The 19672-nt window shown below is 33.3% G+C and overlaps 1 protein-coding gene across 1 annotated transcript; it reads left to right on the forward strand.

Annotated features, from left to right (window-relative positions):
• Window positions 1-347: 347 nt before the first annotated feature.
• On the forward strand, window positions 348-17468 carry Spt6 (transcription elongation factor Spt6). The gene is made up of 6 exons (XM_014239137.3): window positions 348-505; window positions 564-648; window positions 7731-7927; window positions 10199-10312; window positions 12353-12507; window positions 12683-17468. The coding sequence occupies exons 1-6, from the start codon at window positions 467-469 to the stop codon at window positions 17307-17309; spliced, it is 5217 nt and encodes a 1738-aa protein (XP_014094612.1). The 5' UTR covers window positions 348-466; the 3' UTR covers window positions 17310-17468.
• The last annotated feature ends 2204 nt before the right edge of the window (window positions 17469-19672 follow it).

Genomic DNA, 19672 nt, shown 5'->3' on the forward strand with positions numbered 1-19672 from the left:
AACTCTACCCGCTGGTAAATGAACTATTTAACTCATATAATATTAGTGTTTTATTATAGATGTACAAGTTTATTAAATTAACAATAGTTAAATTAGTTTAAACCTTTTATCAAAGATATTGTAATTACATTAATTACAAAATAATACATAATATCGAAGTATTTTATGAATTGCTTAACAGAAAGTGTACAATTGTATTTGGTTCGGAATAACCTTTAGATGCTATTGTATATGTTTCAATTATCTAACCATTTGATGTTTTAAAGCTATATTTTGTGACACAGTTTTCTTGCTGGGTTCTGCAAAAATGTTGAGATATATCGTTGTTGTCTATATCGATTGTATGTTGGAGTCGAAATATCGACACTTATTTAACATCTTAACTGTGGATGTTTGTGTAAATTAAACTTTTTTGAGTGATTTAGTGTTGTGCCAGGTGTATTGTTCCGGAAAAGATAAATATAAAATGGCAGATTTCTTGGATTCGGAAGCTGAAGAATCCGAGGTAATATTATCGTCGATGTGTGTATGCTGATAAACAGAAACCTTACGTTTTCTTTTAGGAGGAGGAGGAGTTGGATACCAATGAGAGAAAAAAATTAAAGAAGCTAAAAGCTCTTGCTGACAGTAGTGAAGAAGATGACGAAGGTATGTTACCATGTTTTAAATATAGTTTAAATTGTGAAATAAACGTATTGTCTCAAATTTTGTTAGCTAATAAGCGATATCCTACCTGCCAACAAGATTGTTTGTTCTACGTAATTACAATCGAATGCTTAAAACACGTTTTCCAATCCATTAAAAACAAAAATATAGTGCAATTTTTTGATGCCTCCTTAGTTGGGGGATCTAAACTATACTTATACCAAAATAGATAAGAGCAGATAGAGGAGATCCTCAGATCAAGAATATATATAGATGTAGCCGCAGGAAACTTATAGGTTTCGAGATATTTACGTTTAAAGTTGAAAATTTCAACTATTTAAAGTACGTATTATTTCAATTTAAAATGAATTATACACTTATATTTTTTTCACTTTTATATCCACTAACACTTCACTAATTCGTTTTTAGACATTTATTTTACATTACCCGTTGAGGACCTCCTCTATCCGCCCATACCCATTTTATCCCCGAAATTCTGGGACGGTATTCCATTGCCGGTATTCCGGCCATTTTCCATTGCAAATTTTTGAACCATGCTAAGAGGGAATATTTTAGACCATATTCGTTTAAATTAACCAGGCACATGATTAGTATACGGTAAATTTTAGATTTGCATTAGCGGGAAAGCTTTAAAATAACGTCTCAAGAGGTTCTCGTGATGAAGAATATATGTATATAGATAAAGCCGCGGGAAACTTATAGTTTTTGAGATATTTGCATTTAAAGTTTAAAAATTTAACTATTTGAAGTGCGTGTTTTTACGACTTGAAATGAACTTTACACTTCTATTTTTAAATTTTATATCCTTCAATTCGTTTCTACACACTTATTTTATATTGAATAATGAAAAATTAACTTTACCCAGTTATCCCCAGATTTTTTGCGTATAACAACTTTTTGGATTGGGAGCTTTCGGCCGCTCATCAAAAAAATAACCCAGCTCTATCCAACATCGGGATTTATTAAGAGAAAGGAAATTCTGAAAAATTTTTCGTTACTCATCACACGTTTATGAATTTTATATTTACCGTATAATCCTTGTTTTATTTATTTATTTTTTATTCGTTTGCAAAATATGGTAACACTTATTTTTTGTTTGCACGCAATCATTTTGATTTTGTAAGAATAAATTGATTTAAACAAAATTTAAATATTGAATTAAATTAGTTTTGCACTAGTTAATACAAAATAAATGTATAGGTAAAAGGGATATAGGATATAAAAGTTAAAAATATAGATGTAAAATTCATTATAAATCAAAGAAACACGCACTTTAAGTAGTTGAATATTTGAACTTTAAATTCAAATATCAAAATAATCGTTCTCCAATTGCAACTTTACGCGCGCTTTTGCCATTTTATGGTCGTAATAATCGTCCATCTGTGCTCGCTAAGCGTGGGGAAAATAAACAAAACTGACGATTATGGTGCGAAGAAAATTCTTTAATTATTCCTGAACAACCATAACATTCACCTAAATTGACAGTTTGGTGTGGTTTTTGGTCTGGTGGAATCATTGGTCCGTACTTCTTTCGAAATGAAGCTGGCAACATCGTTATTGCCAATGGAGAGCGGTATAGATCGATGATAACCAACTTTTACGACTGCAAATGAAAGAAGTTGATCTTGACAACACCTGGTTCAAACAAGACGGGGCTTCGTGCCACACGTAACATTGGATGGCCTCCAAGAAGTTATGATTTAATACTGACTTCAAATAACCTCACAAGAAGTAGTCGAATGCTCTTGTGGGGTTATTTGAAGTCATTGGTGTTTATCAATAAACCAGACTCTCATCAAGCTTTAGAAGTCAATATTGAACGTGCTATTAATGACATACGACTTGATTTAGTGACAAAGTATTGAAAAATTGGGTTCGTCGAAGTCGTTCCTGCAAAGGAGGTCGTTCCATATGAATGATGTTATATTCAAAGCTTAATTGTATCGATTGTACTTCACATTAAATAAAAAAGATACGTGTGGCACTCGGGGACTGCCGCGATAAAGCTGTTGCATAGCATTTTTTTTTATCAACTTATGTAATTATATTTATTCATTTACTTTTATGTAGTATTTTTTTTCTTTGATATTAATTAAAGTTTTTTCTTTGATAATAATTCAAGTTACGCTTTTTGAGCGTGGTGACCGATAAGTAAACAAATTTTTCTCTTTTATTGAATAAATGAGAAGTTAATATTTTTATTATCTTACAATACATGTAGGTTATTCAGGAATTTTTATCATTGAAACCAGGGATGAAGAGATGCCCAATTTATTAATTTATTAATAATAAATGTTTTTTAAAATTTTCAATTGAAAATTAATACTGCTAAGTATGGCATCACAAAAGATTTTATCTCATACATTTCGATTTCCCGTTTTCTTCATTTTCATTGTTTTCCAATTTTTGTTAGTGATCTTCAACAGCACTAACAAATCTCTTTGTTCACATATTTTTCTGTAGCATTTCAATTTGGCCGTCCCTGTTTTTCCAATTAACTTTAACTGTTGCCTAAATTCAGGAGGTTTTGACGTTTTGACGTTTAGCAAGTGCGCTCTCATTTCCAGTAAGAGATGGGTTAGGCATCTCTTTATCTTTGTGTAAATCAGTCAAATTTAAGAAAACTTTAATTACGATTTAAAGCTATTTGTGTACTATTTAATATTAAACAAATGTGTACAAGCTATTTATTGCTGTGTTAGTGGATATAATATTGCTTAATATTCATAATACATAAAAAATTGCTAACTTTAATTTGTGAACTTTTGAACTTTAAATGCGAATATCTCGAAAACTATGAGTCTCCTGCAGCTAAATATACACACAATAACAAAATGGCTTCATTCTCCTAAATAAACAGTGTTACCTTATCTACATATTTTGCAAAGGAACCAAAAGAAATAAAGAAAACAGTTAATACGCAAATGGCAAGAAATAAATACCACATAATTAATTTTTCGCGTAGAATTCTTTTATGCATCGGTGGCCATCGGCCGCGCTCCAAAAAAGTAACCCTGGTCGATCCAACACCAGGATTTATCAAGAGAAACCAATTTCTGAGAAATTTTGCGTTACTCACCAAATAATTATGAATTGTTTATTGACGGTATAATAATTTTTTTTATGTATTTTTATTTGTTTGCAAAATATGGTAATTTTTTGTTTGCTTGAAACCATTTTGTTGTTGTATGAATAAATGGATTTGAACAAAAGTTGAATATTTGATTAATGTTATTTTTGCATTGTTTTATACAAATAAATGAGTAGAAACGAATTAGTGGAATATATAAATATAGATGTAAAATTCATTATAAATCGAAAAAATGCAATTTAAAATGAATTTTTGAACTTTAAATGAAAATATCTCAAATACTATAGGTCGGCGGCAACTACATATATATATTTTCTTAATCTGGAGAACTCCTCACATACCCATTTTAACCCCGAATTCGGAAGATGCTATTCTAAATGCTACCTCCCAGAAGACAAAATTTAAAATAATAGTTTTAGAATAGTAAAATTTTTGTTAGATGACTTTTAAAATATAACAAACAAACAGCAGTTTACAAAAAATTGAAAGCTAAATGTAGAACAAAATTCACAAATAGGGCAACCCTTAATGCATTAACAAAACTGAATTACGATTAAATAAATATATATATATATATTTTTTTTTGTTTTGTAATTACGAACATCTTAATTACAAACAATTTTCAAATTGCCTATTCCTGCAAAATTTTAATTTTTTTGGCGGTGCGATCTGATGGTAGCGACGGATAAAGCAAGCTTAAATATGGACTGCGCACGCAATTTGAATCGATAAATAAATTTTGGTAGGATTGGTACAACTTTTTTATGTTCGTGTGAAGTATGATCTCGATATGTTAGTTAGTGTGTGTTTATACTTGTAACGCTAAAAGTTTTCTGGCGACTTTTATACATCAACAAGTACGGGGTTTAACCGAACATTTTATACTCTTCCAACTGACAAGGATCAAGGCGCAAAATAATGAAAATTATTTATGTAGTATATGGGAGTTTGAGTAATTCGTCGACTAATTTCACATATTTTCGGTATTAACCTAGTTAATTTTGCTAAAATATCTTACTCATGGACCAATATATACGGTATAAAGCCATGGGAAATAGGGATAGTTGACCCGATTTTATCTATCTATAGTATTTATCTTTACTACATAGTGCTAACGGAAAAAATGCTTTCTGAGTGGTTTTCAGGTCCCTCACATACCATCACCAATAGATAAGGAGTAAAGTCAAGCGGATGTTTGAAAATCCTGATATTAGTTATATGGGGGCTAAGGGAACTTCTCACACGATTTAATCCATTTTAGGTACATAGATGCACCGTTATTACATGCCTGCACAATAGAAAACTCATTTTTAGCCGATATAGGCGGTATAAAGTCAACCGGAAGTTCCAAAATTTTTCTATTAGTTATATGGGGGTTAACAGAAGTATTGACCGGATTCAATCCATTTTTGACATTCAGACATAGTATTATCAGGAAAGGATTCTTTCCGAATTCCAATTATGTATTTCATACATTGAAGTATAATTGCGGTAAAAAGTCAACCATGGATACTGGGGAGCTTGAACAGTTATGGCCCGATTTTACCACTTTTTAGACTTGAGATAGCATATCTTGAAGCCACTCTTTAGGGAGTAGGCGTGCTTTTAATTGATTTCACATTTTTTGCACTGTAACATAGGCCTGCCAGGAAAATGGCACTTACCAAATTTAATTGAAATCGGTCAGTAGATACCGAGATATGGTCTTTCACCTAAAGGTGGGCGGTGACACGCCAATTTTTGTATTGTTTTCTATAAAACTGAGCTGTACCTTCTATGTGTAAAATTCAAACTCTCTAAATTGTTTAGTTAATGAGTTATCGCCCCATTTAATCAAAACCATTATATGAGGAGTGGGCGGGGTTATCACCTGATTTCACCCATTTTCACACTGCCGGTAAGGCTGCGAAAAAGATTTGCCCTCAATGAATTTGGTTATTATAGCTTAGTGGTTTATGAGATTTGCACAATAAATCTATTAGAGGGCGGACGCCCACTTTTACAAAAATGTTTAACTGCAGATGCCCCTCCTTAATGACAATTTATTGGTTTTCGTATCGGCGTTTTGTGGGCGTGGCAGTGATCCGATTGCCTTATGGTGCCAAGGAACATGTGTACCAAGTTTCACCAAGATTTCTCAATTTTTACTCAAGTTACAGCTGGCACAGACGGACGGACGGACAAACAGTCACCCGGCTTTGATATCGTCTATTCATCCTGATCATTTATATTATATAATTATATAATTCGATTAACAAACCTACAAACCTATTATACTCTGTAGCAACATGTTGCAAAAGTATAAAAATGTCAATGGACATGGGCGTTGCTCGAAGCGGATCAAAATCTGGAGAATACAGTGGCAAAGCGATGACTCTAATACGAATGCTTGGGCAAAAAGTCAGTCTCAATTATTCTAGAATGCTACCAAATTGAGTTGTTTCATAAGAGATGTTGAGATCCTATATAATCTAATATGATGCGATGTTATCGTCATTAATATAAAATAATGGAAAGACGATTCGCATGAAGCAAGCTTTTGATGACTTTACGGCCTTCACTAAATGCTTAGTTCCAATCAAATACTTGTGTTCGAAAAAAAAGTAGGCTCTCCAAAACACACATATATTTTCAACGATTCTGTAGTTATGATTCTATTGGAAACACAATATTTCAAGCAAACTTGTTACATTTTTTCCATGGTAAAAATCGCCGGAAACATTTTTCGTGTCGTAAACAAACAGCTGCCATACACCTACTGATGCCAATGATTGAGATAAAACTTCACACGAACTTAAAGAAGTTTGTACCAATCTGGAAAGAAATGTTTATCGATGTTTATGGGTCCGTCCGAGTCAAATTTGATTTTGAATGTATATTGATCATTTTAAGTCGTCTAGTTATTTTGTATTTTTGTATATACTTTTGTTATAATACTTCCTAATCTTTAACCATTAGTTTCAGTTGTTACAAACAACAATTTGGTGATCACAACTAATATACGTTGAGCAACATGTACGAGGTGTGTTCAAGAGAAAAAGTGAATTTTGATTTGTTTTTGAAAAGTACTTATTTATTCATCAATATCTATTTTGTCCCCTTCAAAGTAACCCCTCTCGGATATAATACATTTGTGTCAACGCTTTTTCCAATCCTCGAAGCACTTCTGAAATACGCTTTTTGGTATGGCCATTAGTTTCACGTTTCGTCACCAGTTATGACCCGTTTGAGCAACCCTGGATCGTTGTTGACGTCATTCAACAACTCCTGAGCGAACTAATACTTTGCTTTTGCTCAAAATTTAGTAATTTCGGAACAAACATCGCTGCCACACACTTTATGCCCAAAACATTCGAGAAAATTGAATGGCATGTGCCGATTGATATGACAACATCCTCTGCAACTTCCCTAATAGTGATTCGACGATTTTCAAGAACAATTATTTTACTGTTTCGTTGTTTTCTTCACTTGTTGACGTGGTCGCACCTCCAAGATGGTCATAACCATCAACATCTTCTCGGCCTTCTGTAAAGCGCTTGTAACACTTATAAACACCTTTTTTAGACAAAGTGGACCCATTGAATGACGCAGTCAACATTTCAAGTGCCTTGGAGCACTTTATTCCATATTTAACGCAAAAATTAATACATGTTCTTAGATCCATCGCTTTCAAAAGTCAAAAATCGAAGAGCACACAACAACATGACTAACCTTTTCTGTTGTCAAAAACTAACTACTAATCGAAATTGGATCCTAATGGAAGCACATGATAAGCATATGTGTCCGATTATAACAAAAACAAAATATCGATAATTGAATGTACACAGCCCGCTGATTTCCTTTTCCTTTGAACACACCTCGTGTGTAGTACATTTGCTTTCATTTGAAATCTTCATAGCTTTATTTCTTGTAGTAACATCAAAGTCTAGATGGCTGATGATTCTATGTGTATGTAAATCTATTTTCTTTTTAGATGATGAAGAGCGGTTACGTGAAGAATTGAAGGATTTGATCGATGATAATCCCATTGAAGAAGAGGCTAGTGATGGAGAATATTCTGATACCGGATCAAAAAAGAGGAAAAAGCATGATGATGAATTAGACGATCGATTGGAAGATGATGACTATGACTTAATTGAGGAGAACTTAGGTGTAAAAGTTGAAAGGAAGGTAGTGCTTTTTAGCATTTTATACTCTATTTAAGTTAATTGCAAAAATCTATATCTTTATATTTTTTATGAATCCTTTTTTTTGTTTAGTTTAAAAATTATATCATATTGCTAATAACGCTCACACTTTTTGTTTATATCTCCTAAAAATATACATATATGTATAAATAATTGATCTGGATGACGCGACGGGTTGAAATGATTAAATTTCACCAACGAAGTGGTACGAAAAGCCTTCATAAAAGCCGGTTTCAAAATTGGACAATGGGCGTAATCCCGCCCACCTTTAGGTGAAACCCTATATCTAAGGAACTAATAGACTAATTTCAACCAAATTTTGTGCACAACAATATTTAAACATCCGTATGTTTCTTTGTGAAAATAAGCCTACTTCCCATATATCACAATTTAAAATTCCATATCATTCTTTCACTGTACAATTAAAGTTTCAATGAAGATATGGAAAAAAGCTGTTTACAAAAAGTTCCCTGAGGGCACGCCATCTTATGTCAAAAAATAGATCGAAATCGCGCAATAACTTTTTAAGTTCCCAAATACCAAATATGTGGACTATAGTGCCGATAGTTGATTTTAATAATAATAATAATAACCCAACGATTGCCCTCCTCCCGCCCAACCGACGCGAGGGGAGCAATCCGTATACGTGCGGAATTACCCGAGTAAGAAAAGGCAACAGAGTTTTTAATATAATAAATTGTTACATTTTCATTCATTAAGAGACAACAATAAAGTCTTTTTAATTTTGAAAAGTGAGTCAGATAAGCCAAATGTGATGGAATGAGAATTAAAATCATGACATATGCGGCGGAATGGCTCTTTTAGTTCAAAATTTGATCTACAGGATTTTAACAGTAAAGGTCTAAACTGCCTCGAAAAGCGAATCGGGATATTAAATTTAATTTCAGACAGGAGAAAACAACTGCAAACTGTTCCATTCAAGATTTTCACTTAGAATATTATGCCAAGCATTTCCCTACGACTAGAAAGTGTAGGTAGATTAATAAGTTTTAAACGATTAGTGTATGGAGGTAGGCTTACCCTAGAATCCCATCGGAAATGCGTTAAGGCGAAAAGTAAAAATTGTTTTTGAATAGACTCTAACTTGTCAGAATGGATTTGGTAGTTAGGGTTCCATACAACAGAGCCATATTCCAATATAGGTCTAACCAAAGTTTTATAAAGTGTTTTAGTAATATACGGATCTCTAAATTCTTTAGACCAACGTTTAACAAAACTGAGGACAGCTTTTACTTGCAAGACCATGGTGTCAATATGAAGACAAAAATTAAGCTTAGGGTCCATATTAACTCCCAAATCAACATAGTTAAAAACTTGCTCCAGAAAACTTTTGTACCTAAAATATTAGGAAAACTCTAGGTTTGTTATTAAAATTCAAAGAGAATATTTTCCTGACAGTAGTGTGCCCTAGTGACGAAAATGGAAAAAATTGAGTCGATACCTCCCCTAGCTCCCATATACCTAATAAATAGGTTTTTAAACTTCCGATTGACTTTTTACCGCACCTATTTTTCAATATTTGATGTATCATATTAAAAGTCGACGATCATCTTTTTGTGCGAATAGTATGCCGTGATGCCAAAAATTGATAATATCGGGTCAACGCTAATCTAACCCCCATATACTAACATAACAATTTCAAACTTCCGGTTGGCTTTATTCGGTATATATCGATCAATATGAAAGATATCCAAGCAAAATTAATTGTACGTATAATATTGGATATTCTATAGTATAATGCCGAAAATATTTGAACTTGGTCAACAAATTACCCGAACATTATACATTCTTTATGTGTCGGTCAGTGTGTGAGTTATTCTCATAAAATTGGCTGGAAACATGTTTGACAGTATACTGACCAGACCCAGATAACTCGATACAATGATTTCTCATTTTCTAGCTGACTTTAAACCTTATTGTTGTTTAGCACTGGTTTCAGTTTCTCGGTTGACGTTTTCCTCTAATGACTATTATTATATATTAAACTTAACCATTTTGATTGAGTTTGTATTACATATATGGTATATTATTTGAGTTAATTGGGTTGATTTTAATATAAATATCTCGGTCATGGAGCAGCATATAGTAACGAAACTAAGTGACTCTTAAGTCGCAGTGAAGCGTCGTGGTATTTTATATGTATGATTTCTCAAATGTTATGGCTACAATTAGTTTAAAAAACGCATACATAAACGTAACATAAATATATTCATTGCATGAATAAATTTTTTAGAAGCGTTTTAAGCGGCTCCGGCGTATTCAAGAAAGTGATGGCGAAGAAGAGCATGTGGATGAGGGCTTAGCCAGAGAAGCTATTGCTGAACAACTCTTTGATGAAGAAGACGAGGTAAGTATTGTTCTGGAATAGTTTTCCAAGTTGAAATTTTGTGGTACTGTGGTCTGATTGTAATCTTTGTTGTGTAACAAATTTATGTAAGCTAAAAAGACAACAATTTGCAGGAGTTGAATTAAATTTTTCAAGTTAGATGTGAAATTTGTCGGAGCCAAACCACCATGTATCAATTTTTGTATTTAAAAAATTACAAAGTGACTTACCAATGTTCTAATAATTGCTCAACAGTTTTCTGTCAAGCGTAATTATGGAATGTAAATCCAATTGCATTATAAATCCTTAATAAATCCATTGTATGTTTCTTTGTTCACTTTTTCACACCTGGAGAGAGTGTTGATTATTCAAATGCTCTAGATCTAGTGGAGTCAGCAACATTGTTAAATGTTTGTTGGTTACTTTAAGTGAAGAGTAAGTTTTTAATATCAACATGCTTTTTTTTTGGACGACTTGACAACTTTCAATGGTCCTCTTGTACTCAGTTGTTATAACGGCAGAAAATGTTCACATAATTTTCAGGAATGCTGCCTTGTTGATAATCCTCTGCTAATGGGATAGGATCGGTTCCATTACGTAAATTCGATTGTCGTGGCAGCGGCGTTATGCATTTTCGACATGCGTTTAAAGATTTAACAGTTGTCAAATCTGAAGCGGGTAGAAGTAAACGTAATTACCCTGAGGAATCAGCTTTTACCAATATTTAACATTACAGAATAGTTGTTACAGATTTGTTTTACGTGATGTTCAATGACGGATTTCAACTGTTTTAATAAGAGAGCTAGGACGTTAAAGTTTAGTCAATTAAGAATAATGAACTAAAATAGGTCAGTTGAAAAGCTTTACTAAGAATTGTATATTCTCTAAGGATTAGCATCAACCTCTAAAGATTACCTATAAGAGCATAACTAGATACAATTGTTCAAGACTATCCACTTACGAATGGTGTTTGATTGCTCCTGCTTTTAAAATAAAATTCTAACGTTAATATTTTTTTTGTTGAATAATATTTAGTTTTATTTAGAATCTATTTTTATTAAAATGACAATAACTAAATTTGCTGACAAAAACAATGATGTTGAAGTACAATCAATTGAATCGAAGGGGTTGTTAAATGTTATGTTAATAATTGATTAATTATATTTCTTTACTTTTTTCTTTAAAATTTTTATATATCGTTTTCTCAGTTTTCTAATATTTTAATTTACAATTTTTTTTATTGTAATATAAAAAATCACTATTTTTCTTTAGCGCTAACCAGCGTTGCGAATTTTTCAAATCAAAAATTTTGGAACAAAAATTAAACTTTAAATTTTTTAATCCCGATATTAGAATAATAACCTTTACTAGAATACTCTTAAAGTTTCAAAACACTTGATACAATCAAGTTGTTGGTGTCAAAGGGATGCTACCACTGCTGTTTTTTGTTCCAATGGATTGCTTAATAAGGGAAAATAAGCTAAAGCTTGATATGTGTTACGTCAAATCTGTCCCAACACATTTAACGGTCATGTACTGGTTTACTGAATTTCGTCGTAACCATAACCGAAATATGCACAATTCCCTTCATGAAGGCCACCATAGGTAGTAACACCAGAATTAGTGTTGAGTGAACATAAAATGTGTAGGGCAATCAATGAGGCTAGTTTCGTGGTACCATCTTCCATATAGCTAGTGAAGTTGTAATACGTGCTTGAGAGATCTTCCTCTAATCAACTTAACATTCACTTCAACTCTAAACTCGTGTTTGATAAAAATCTCAATGCCTTGTACAGTGGTTCATAGAGGCTAGCTAGCAAGAAAGTAGACCTGTACAAAATGTCTGAATGCCTAATAATGCACAAAACTTTGGAATATTATAGTTGGTATGCATCGTGAAATTATTTTCGGAACAAAATCCTTACGATAATTATAAAAATGACATAATTTACAAAATGTTTTCCGTTTTTTAGGAACTTACTAAAGTTATTCGCATTATGAGAATAAACATATATGGTAAACACACATATTGAAAGTGTATTTTTATTTTTGCACTTTTAGAACTTAGAAAGGCGGTCTGAACGAAGTCAAAAGGATCATGACACTTATGAAGAAGATGAAGAATCTGATTCGGATGCAGATGATTTTATTGTCGATGATGAAGGACGTCCGATTGCCGAGAAAAAGAAAAGGCGGAAACCTATCTTCACCGACGCGTAAGTAAACAAACAACAAAATATTGCTAGAAATATAATTTATTAAATATCCGAAACTAAAAAATAATTAAAAAGAAAAATGTTTTTATATTAAAATATAGAATAATTTATACTTGTCGTGTGTGAGTGTATTTTTAATGTTTAAAATAATGTACAATATCCGTTATATCCATAGATCATTGCAAGAAGGTCAGGACATTTTTGGAGTGGATTTTGATTACGATGATTTTGCAAAATATGACGAAGATGAATATGAAGATGAGTCGGAAGGTGAGGATTACGATGAAGATATTGGTGAAGAAGATCGAAGCAAAAGTAAAAAGAAACCGCCTAAAAAAAAAGTTTCCAAGAAAACTATATTCGATCTATACGAACCAAGTGAACTCAAGCGAGGTCACTTCACTGATTTGGATAACGAGATCCGAAAGACTGACATACCTGAAAGAATGCAGTTAAGACAAGTTCCGGTAACGCCTGTTGCAGAGGGTTCAACTGAATTAGACGATGAAGCAGAGTGGATTTATAAACAGGCGTTTTGCAAACCAACCGTCTCACAACCAGAATCCTTGGACACAAGTCGTGACAAACATAAGAAACCAATCAGTGCTATTGGAAAAATTAAGCAAACGTTGGAATTTATTAGAAATCAACAATTAGAGGTACCTTTCATAGCTTTTTATAGGAAAGAATATGTAAAACCGGAACTAAGTTGTGAAGATTTGTGGAAGATATATTATTATGATGAACGTTGGTGTCAGCTTTATAGTAGGAAGAAAAAATTAAAACTGTTATTTGAAAAAATGCGTGACTTTCAAAGATCAAATATAGATCAAAATGGTGACAATCCCACAGCCAGCGATATCCGAATTTTTTTGGATGAGGACTTAGAGAGGTTAAAGGAAGTACAAACAATGGAAGAATTAAAGGATGTTCATATGCATTTTTTGCTGCATTATTCACATGAAATACCTAAAATGCAAGAACAAATTAGAAAAATAGAAAAAGAACGAAAACGACTTGCTAGAGAAGAAGAACTTCGCCAGAGTCAGCAAGATGGGGAAGATATGATTGAAAATTTTGACGATGACGTTGAGGAAGGAGAAGAACAATTAAAACAGGCAAAGGATTCAGGTCCCTATGCAATGTGTCGTAAAGCAGGCATATGTGGATTTGCCAAAAAGTTTGGGCTAACACCTGAGAATTATGCAGAACATTTAAGAGACAGCTATCAACGTCATGAAGTGGAGCAGGAAACAGCTTCCCCACTCGATATAGCAAAGCAATATTTATGTCCAAAATTTGTAACTGTTGAAGAAGTTGTACATGCTGCTAAATTCGTTGTTGCTCGGCAACTTTCAAGGGAACCTCTTCTTAAAAAGTGTGTTCGAGAAGTTTTTTTTGAACGTGCTAAAATAGATGTCCACCCTACCAAAAAGGGGTTAAAAGAAATTGATGAAAATCATCACTGTTATACTATGAAATACTTGGTGAAAAAACCTGTAAAGGATTTAGTTGGAGACCAATTTTTGAGGCTTTCTATGGCCGAAGAAGATAAGTTAATTGAAATAACAATTTCGGATCATATTGATGGTAATACTTCAAATTCGTATATTGATGAAGCTAAACAACTTTATCAGCGAGACGAATTTTCAAAAGTGGTCCAAGAATGGAACTCGTTACGAGCCGAATGTGTCGAGCTGGCATTGAAAATGATGGTTATTCCAGAATTGCGTAAAGAATTGAAAACAGTACTTCTAAATGAAGCGAAACAGTTTGTTTTGAAGTCTTGCTGTATGAAGCTAGCGAACTGGTTAAAAGTGGCCCCATATCGCCCTGATATTGCAGATGAATATATGTATGACGATTGGAGCTATAATAAGGGAATCAGAGCAATGGGTATAGCATATGTCCCAGATTATTCACAGGCTGCTTTTTGTGCTATAACAACAGTTGAAGGCGATGTTAGCGATTATCTTCGATTACCACATATTTTAAAACGCAAGAATTCATATCGTTCCGATGAAAAAAATTTTAAAATATCGGATTTAAAAAATTTGAAGGAATTTATCCAAAATAAAAAACCACATATTATTGCAATTGGGGGTGAATCTAGAGAAGCCCAGATGTTAAAAAACGACGTCCAGGAATTAGTTAAAGAACTATCCGAAGAAGATCAATTTCCAATGATTGCTGTGGAAATTGTTGACAACGAACTGGCTAAGATTTATGCAAATTCTAATAAAGGAGCTTCTGATTTTAAAGAATATCCAGATTTATTAAAACAAGCAGTATCAATAGCAAGAAAAATGCAGGATCCGCTTGTTGAATATTCGCAATTGTGCAGCGTTGATGAAGAAATACTTTGCTTGCGATATCATACATTGCAAGAGCAATTAGCAAAAGAAGAGATGTTAGAATACTTGTATATAGAATTTATAAATCGTACAAACGAGGTTGGACTGGATATAAATTTAACTGTTCAAAACTCATACACCCAAAATTTAGTGCAATTTATTTGTGGATTGGGTCCACGAAAGGGACAGGCGTTAATTAAATTACTCAAACAGTCCAATCAAAGGTTGGAAAATCGTACACAGTTGGTGACTTTGTGTCATTTAGGTCCAAAAGTATTTATAAATTGTTCGGGTTTTATTAAAATAGATACAAGTTCACTCGGTGATAGTACAGAAGCCTATGTAGAAGTTTTGGATGGTTCAAGAATACATCCAGAAACATATGAATGGGCCAGAAAAATGGCTATCGATGCAATGGAGTATGATGATGAAGAAGCTAACCCTGCAGGCGCTTTAGAGGAAATTCTTGAATCCCCGGAAAGACTTAAAGATCTCGATTTGGATGCATTTGCTGTAGAGTTAGAGAGACAAGGTTTTGGAAATAAGAGCATAACTCTTTATGATATTCGTACAGAACTAAATGCTTTATATAAAGACTTGAGAACACCTTATCGGTCTGCAAATTCTGAGGAATTGTTCGATATGCTAACCAAGGAAACACCTGAGTCATTTTATGTGGGAAAAATGGTGTTGGCTACAGTTTCGGGAATATCTCATAAAAAACCCCAAGGGGATCAACTTGATCAAGCCAATCCCGTAAGAAATGACGAAACTGGGCATTGGCAATGCCCGTTTTGTTTAAAGGATGATTTTCCCGAACTTTCCGAGGTATGGAATCATTTTGATGCCGGCGCTTGCCCTGGTCAAGCAACAGGTGTTAAATTACGGTTAGATAATGGGCTTTCTGGATTCATTCACATTAAAAACCTGTCAGACAAACACGTATTAAATCCGGAAGATCGAGTTCAAATTGGTCAAGCTATACATGTACGTATCATTAAAATTGACGTAGAAAGGTTTTCCGTCGATTGTTCTTCGAAAAGTTCTGACTTGATGGATAAAAATCATGAGTGGCGACCGCGTAAAGATCCATTTTATGACTATGAAATAGAAGAAAAAGACAACCGAAAAGAAAATGAGCAGAAGCAAGTGAGATCAAAGCAGCAGTACGTAAAACGTGTAATTATTCATCCATCATTCCACAACAAATCATATGCAGAAGTTGTTAAAATTATGGAAAATATGGACCAAGGAGAAGTTATTGTACGCCCCTCTAGCAAAGGATCAGATCATTTAACTGTAACATGGAAGGTTTCCTCGGGAATTTATCAACACATAGACGTTCGAGAAGAAGGAAAGGAAAATGCTTTCAGTTTGGGTCAAAGCCTATGGATTGGAAATGAAGAATTTGAAGATCTAGATGAAATTATTGCCAGACATGTAAACCCCATGGCAGCATGTGCACGAGAATTTCTTACCTATAAATATTATAGAGACACAGGTGGTGGTCTCAAAGATAAAATGGAAGAATTGCTGAAAGAAGAAAAAACTAAAGACCCTAAAAAAATTCATTACTTTATATCAGCATCGAAATCTTATCCTGGAAAATTTTTATTGTCGTATTTGCCTAAAATTAAGTGCAGACACGAATACGTCACTGTTATACCGGAAGGCTTTCGTTTTAGAGGTCAAATATTTGACTCACTGAATTCTCTTCTAAAATGGTTTAAAGATCATTATTCAGACCCCATAATAGCGAACACTCCTATTTCTACTCCCAACGTTTCGGGTAGCGTCAGAACTTCAGGGTATGATACCCCTAGAGGAAACGTTGATTCACGAATATCGGATCAACATATTTCACAATCATCAACAATACATACCCCTCATTATCCAAATACTCCTGGATATCAAGGCGGATATGTTAATACACCGTATACCCCCAGCGGACAAACACCATTCATGACCCCATATAATACGCCACACTCTTCACAAACACCTCGTTACTCGCATAATACCCCCAGTCCCAATTCTTCATCCTCAAATTTAAATTATCATCGCACAGTAAACCTTAAGCAGCCTAAGGAAAACCATCTATATCACGGAATTTCACCCAGATTGGAATTAGAGTCAACGAAAAACCATATTTATTCTTCCCAAAAGGAGAGCGCAGAATGGCAAATGGCGTCCGAATCATGGGCCAGACGTAAGCCAGTACATCCTACCCCAAATATATCTCGAGCAGTTGGGAATGATTTCTCAAGGGCCGTTAGTTATGCGGTTCCAACTGCAAGCGATATGGCATCTGCATTTAATAAACTCTCAGATGAACATTATCGATTAAGGGATCATAAGAGCCCACGGTCGATTCGAAGTACACCTCGTACAAATACTTCTCCTCATTCTATGAATTTGGGCGACGCGACACCCCTGTACGATGAAAATTAACATACTTTATTATATCATACCAATTAAAAACTATTTTTTTATGATGACACGCTCAATTGCCTATACATCGTATTGCATTAGATTTCTTAATTTTAGTTCTAATGTTTACAATTATAACTTGACTAAAAATGAAATATAAACAGTTCAATGTTAGCGGCAGTATATTGTTTTATTAAAAAATATAGATTATGAAAAATCTTTGACCTAAGGAAATATATTTCATTAAAATTTTATTAACGGTAAAAGAAATTTGTTTAATAAAGTTATGTAAGCATGATTGGCATATAAATTGTACCTTCTCTGTTAAAATTTTTTTAATCACACTGTTTATAATTGAATTCAGTTAACCCCGAGTATAGTAGTCGCTAAGCAATTGTATATCCTACACTTCTACGACTAGTGGATTATAGTTGCCGGTTTGTTTGCTATAGATACTGAAACACAATTATAATTTGCAGCTACAAAATCGGTCTATTTAAAAACACAGGTAACTATCCTGAGTGTACATATTCGGAAACGGGTAAAAACTTTTCCCAGAAATCGTAAAATGCAACATAAAGAAAAGGGTAACAATGACGTTCATTAGAATTTAAAATTGTTTTATTTAGTAGAATTGAATTAATTTCTACGTTTGTCATGAAATTACTAAATTATGTGCGTTGACTCAGTTTGTAAAGTTGATTAATATTGACAATTCTAAAAATTCTAAAAAATATTAAAATTTTGTTTACTAACTATCAATCTATAAGAATGCAGCATTTAAGTACAATTATAAATATTATATTAATCATATTATTATCTCTAGATAATGTAAATTCTTAAAATATATGTCGCAACAAAAAATGTGTTACCTTAAAAATACATAAACTGTTTAAGCCAGATAGAAGGATTTGTTTGCAGATTAATTTCTATAAATTATTCAATTAGAAACGTTCGTAAATGAATATAAAATAAAGTACACAAATATTCTTTAAAGGTATTATTCAAAGTAATCAAACTAAAATTCGGAAAATAGTGTAGACAACTGCTCTTGAGCTGCTATAATAAGGGTTAATACTATTAGATACAATTTTCTGAGGTAGGTAGACGATACTTTTCTGTAAGGTATAATTGTCGAATGGGTAAATTGTACAAGGGTACTAGTTACATATCACAGGTGACTGAGTCGCCAGTCACCATTTTTTGTTTTCAGGTATTGCCATATATTTTTTTGTTATCGTGAACAATACATGTCAGTACTTAGCGTGTTGTGGAGTATATATGTACATATATAATCTCACAATATGGTAAATGATCAGGATGACAAGACGAGTTCTATTACGAGTTACTATCCGTCTGTCCACCCGACCGTCCATTCGTCTGTCCATCCGTGCAAGCGATAACTTGAGTAAAAATTGAGATATTTTGATGAAATTCGGTACACATGTTCCTTGGCACCCAAGGAGGGTTGGTATTGCTATATATACCAAGATAGGCGGAATCGGATCATGTTATTTGGAACAAAGCATTTCACAAGAGAGAAGCACCTGCGGCTACAAAATTTTTTTTAAGTGGTCGTGGCCCCACTCTTATAAGTTTTATGTTTAAACCTTTTTTTTTTTTTTTAAAAACTTTTTCTGTTAATAATACTATATTTATTAAATTGCTTGGAAATAAAAAATCTAAAGTAAAGCTGAGTAATGTCAAAAGTTTGTGCAATCAGCGCTGACCTTTTCTGCCTCCAATATACCCTATCTTTAAACCGCTTTAAACCGTTAAGGTTGGTCAAAATATGTGATATTTTAGTGAAATTATGTGGTTTACGAATGAAGTTGGTTTAGACCTCATATTCCTAATGTAATAAGGGGGCGTTCGAGCTATGTAATAATTGCAGCAGTACAGCAACTGTGTTGCATATTTTCTGATACTCTGCTGATGTGCAGACAAAAATTTAGTGTTGCCGATTATTTGCATAAATTGCGTGCAAAAAATGACAGCAGAACGTGATGCTGTTGCAAGTGTTGCCAAAAATTCACGCAGAACGTGATACTATGACAAATTTGCAACATTGCTGTCGTGATTGCCATCTCGAACGCACCCGAATTCTGCTCCTCTGGTTAACATTGATGAGATGCAATATCTCAATATATTAAATTTATCCTCTTAGATTGAGTTTATGTCAGATATGTATATCTTAATTTAGGATTATTTGAATATAATTTTCGCTGGCGGGAACCAAAATATAATTATCAAACTAATTTAGTCTATGAACTATAATATAAGTTAATAAGATACAAATTTGATTGTAACCCATTCACAATTTCGTCGAACAATGAATGTTGAATTCTTTCGCAACATTTTTTACGGTTAAAGTAAGTTAAAGT

This window comes from Bactrocera oleae, chromosome 5 (genome assembly GCF_042242935.1).
Source record: "Bactrocera oleae isolate idBacOlea1 chromosome 5, idBacOlea1, whole genome shotgun sequence".
Lineage (NCBI taxonomy): Eukaryota > Metazoa > Arthropoda > Insecta > Diptera > Tephritidae > Bactrocera > Bactrocera oleae.

What these genes read in the sequence shown, in the direction of transcription:
- Spt6 (XM_014239137.3), top strand. Translation starts at nt 467, where the DNA reads ATGGCAGATTTCTTGGATTCGGAAGCTGAAGAATCCGAG. An exon ending in TAGTGAAGAAGATGACGAAG is followed by an intron (nt 649 to 7,730) that starts GTATGTTACCAT and finishes TTTTCTTTTTAG; the next exon opens with ATGATGAAGAGCGGTTACGT. An exon ending in GTGTAAAAGTTGAAAGGAAG is followed by an intron (nt 7,928 to 10,198) that starts GTAGTGCTTTTT and finishes TAAATTTTTTAG; the next exon opens with AAGCGTTTTAAGCGGCTCCG.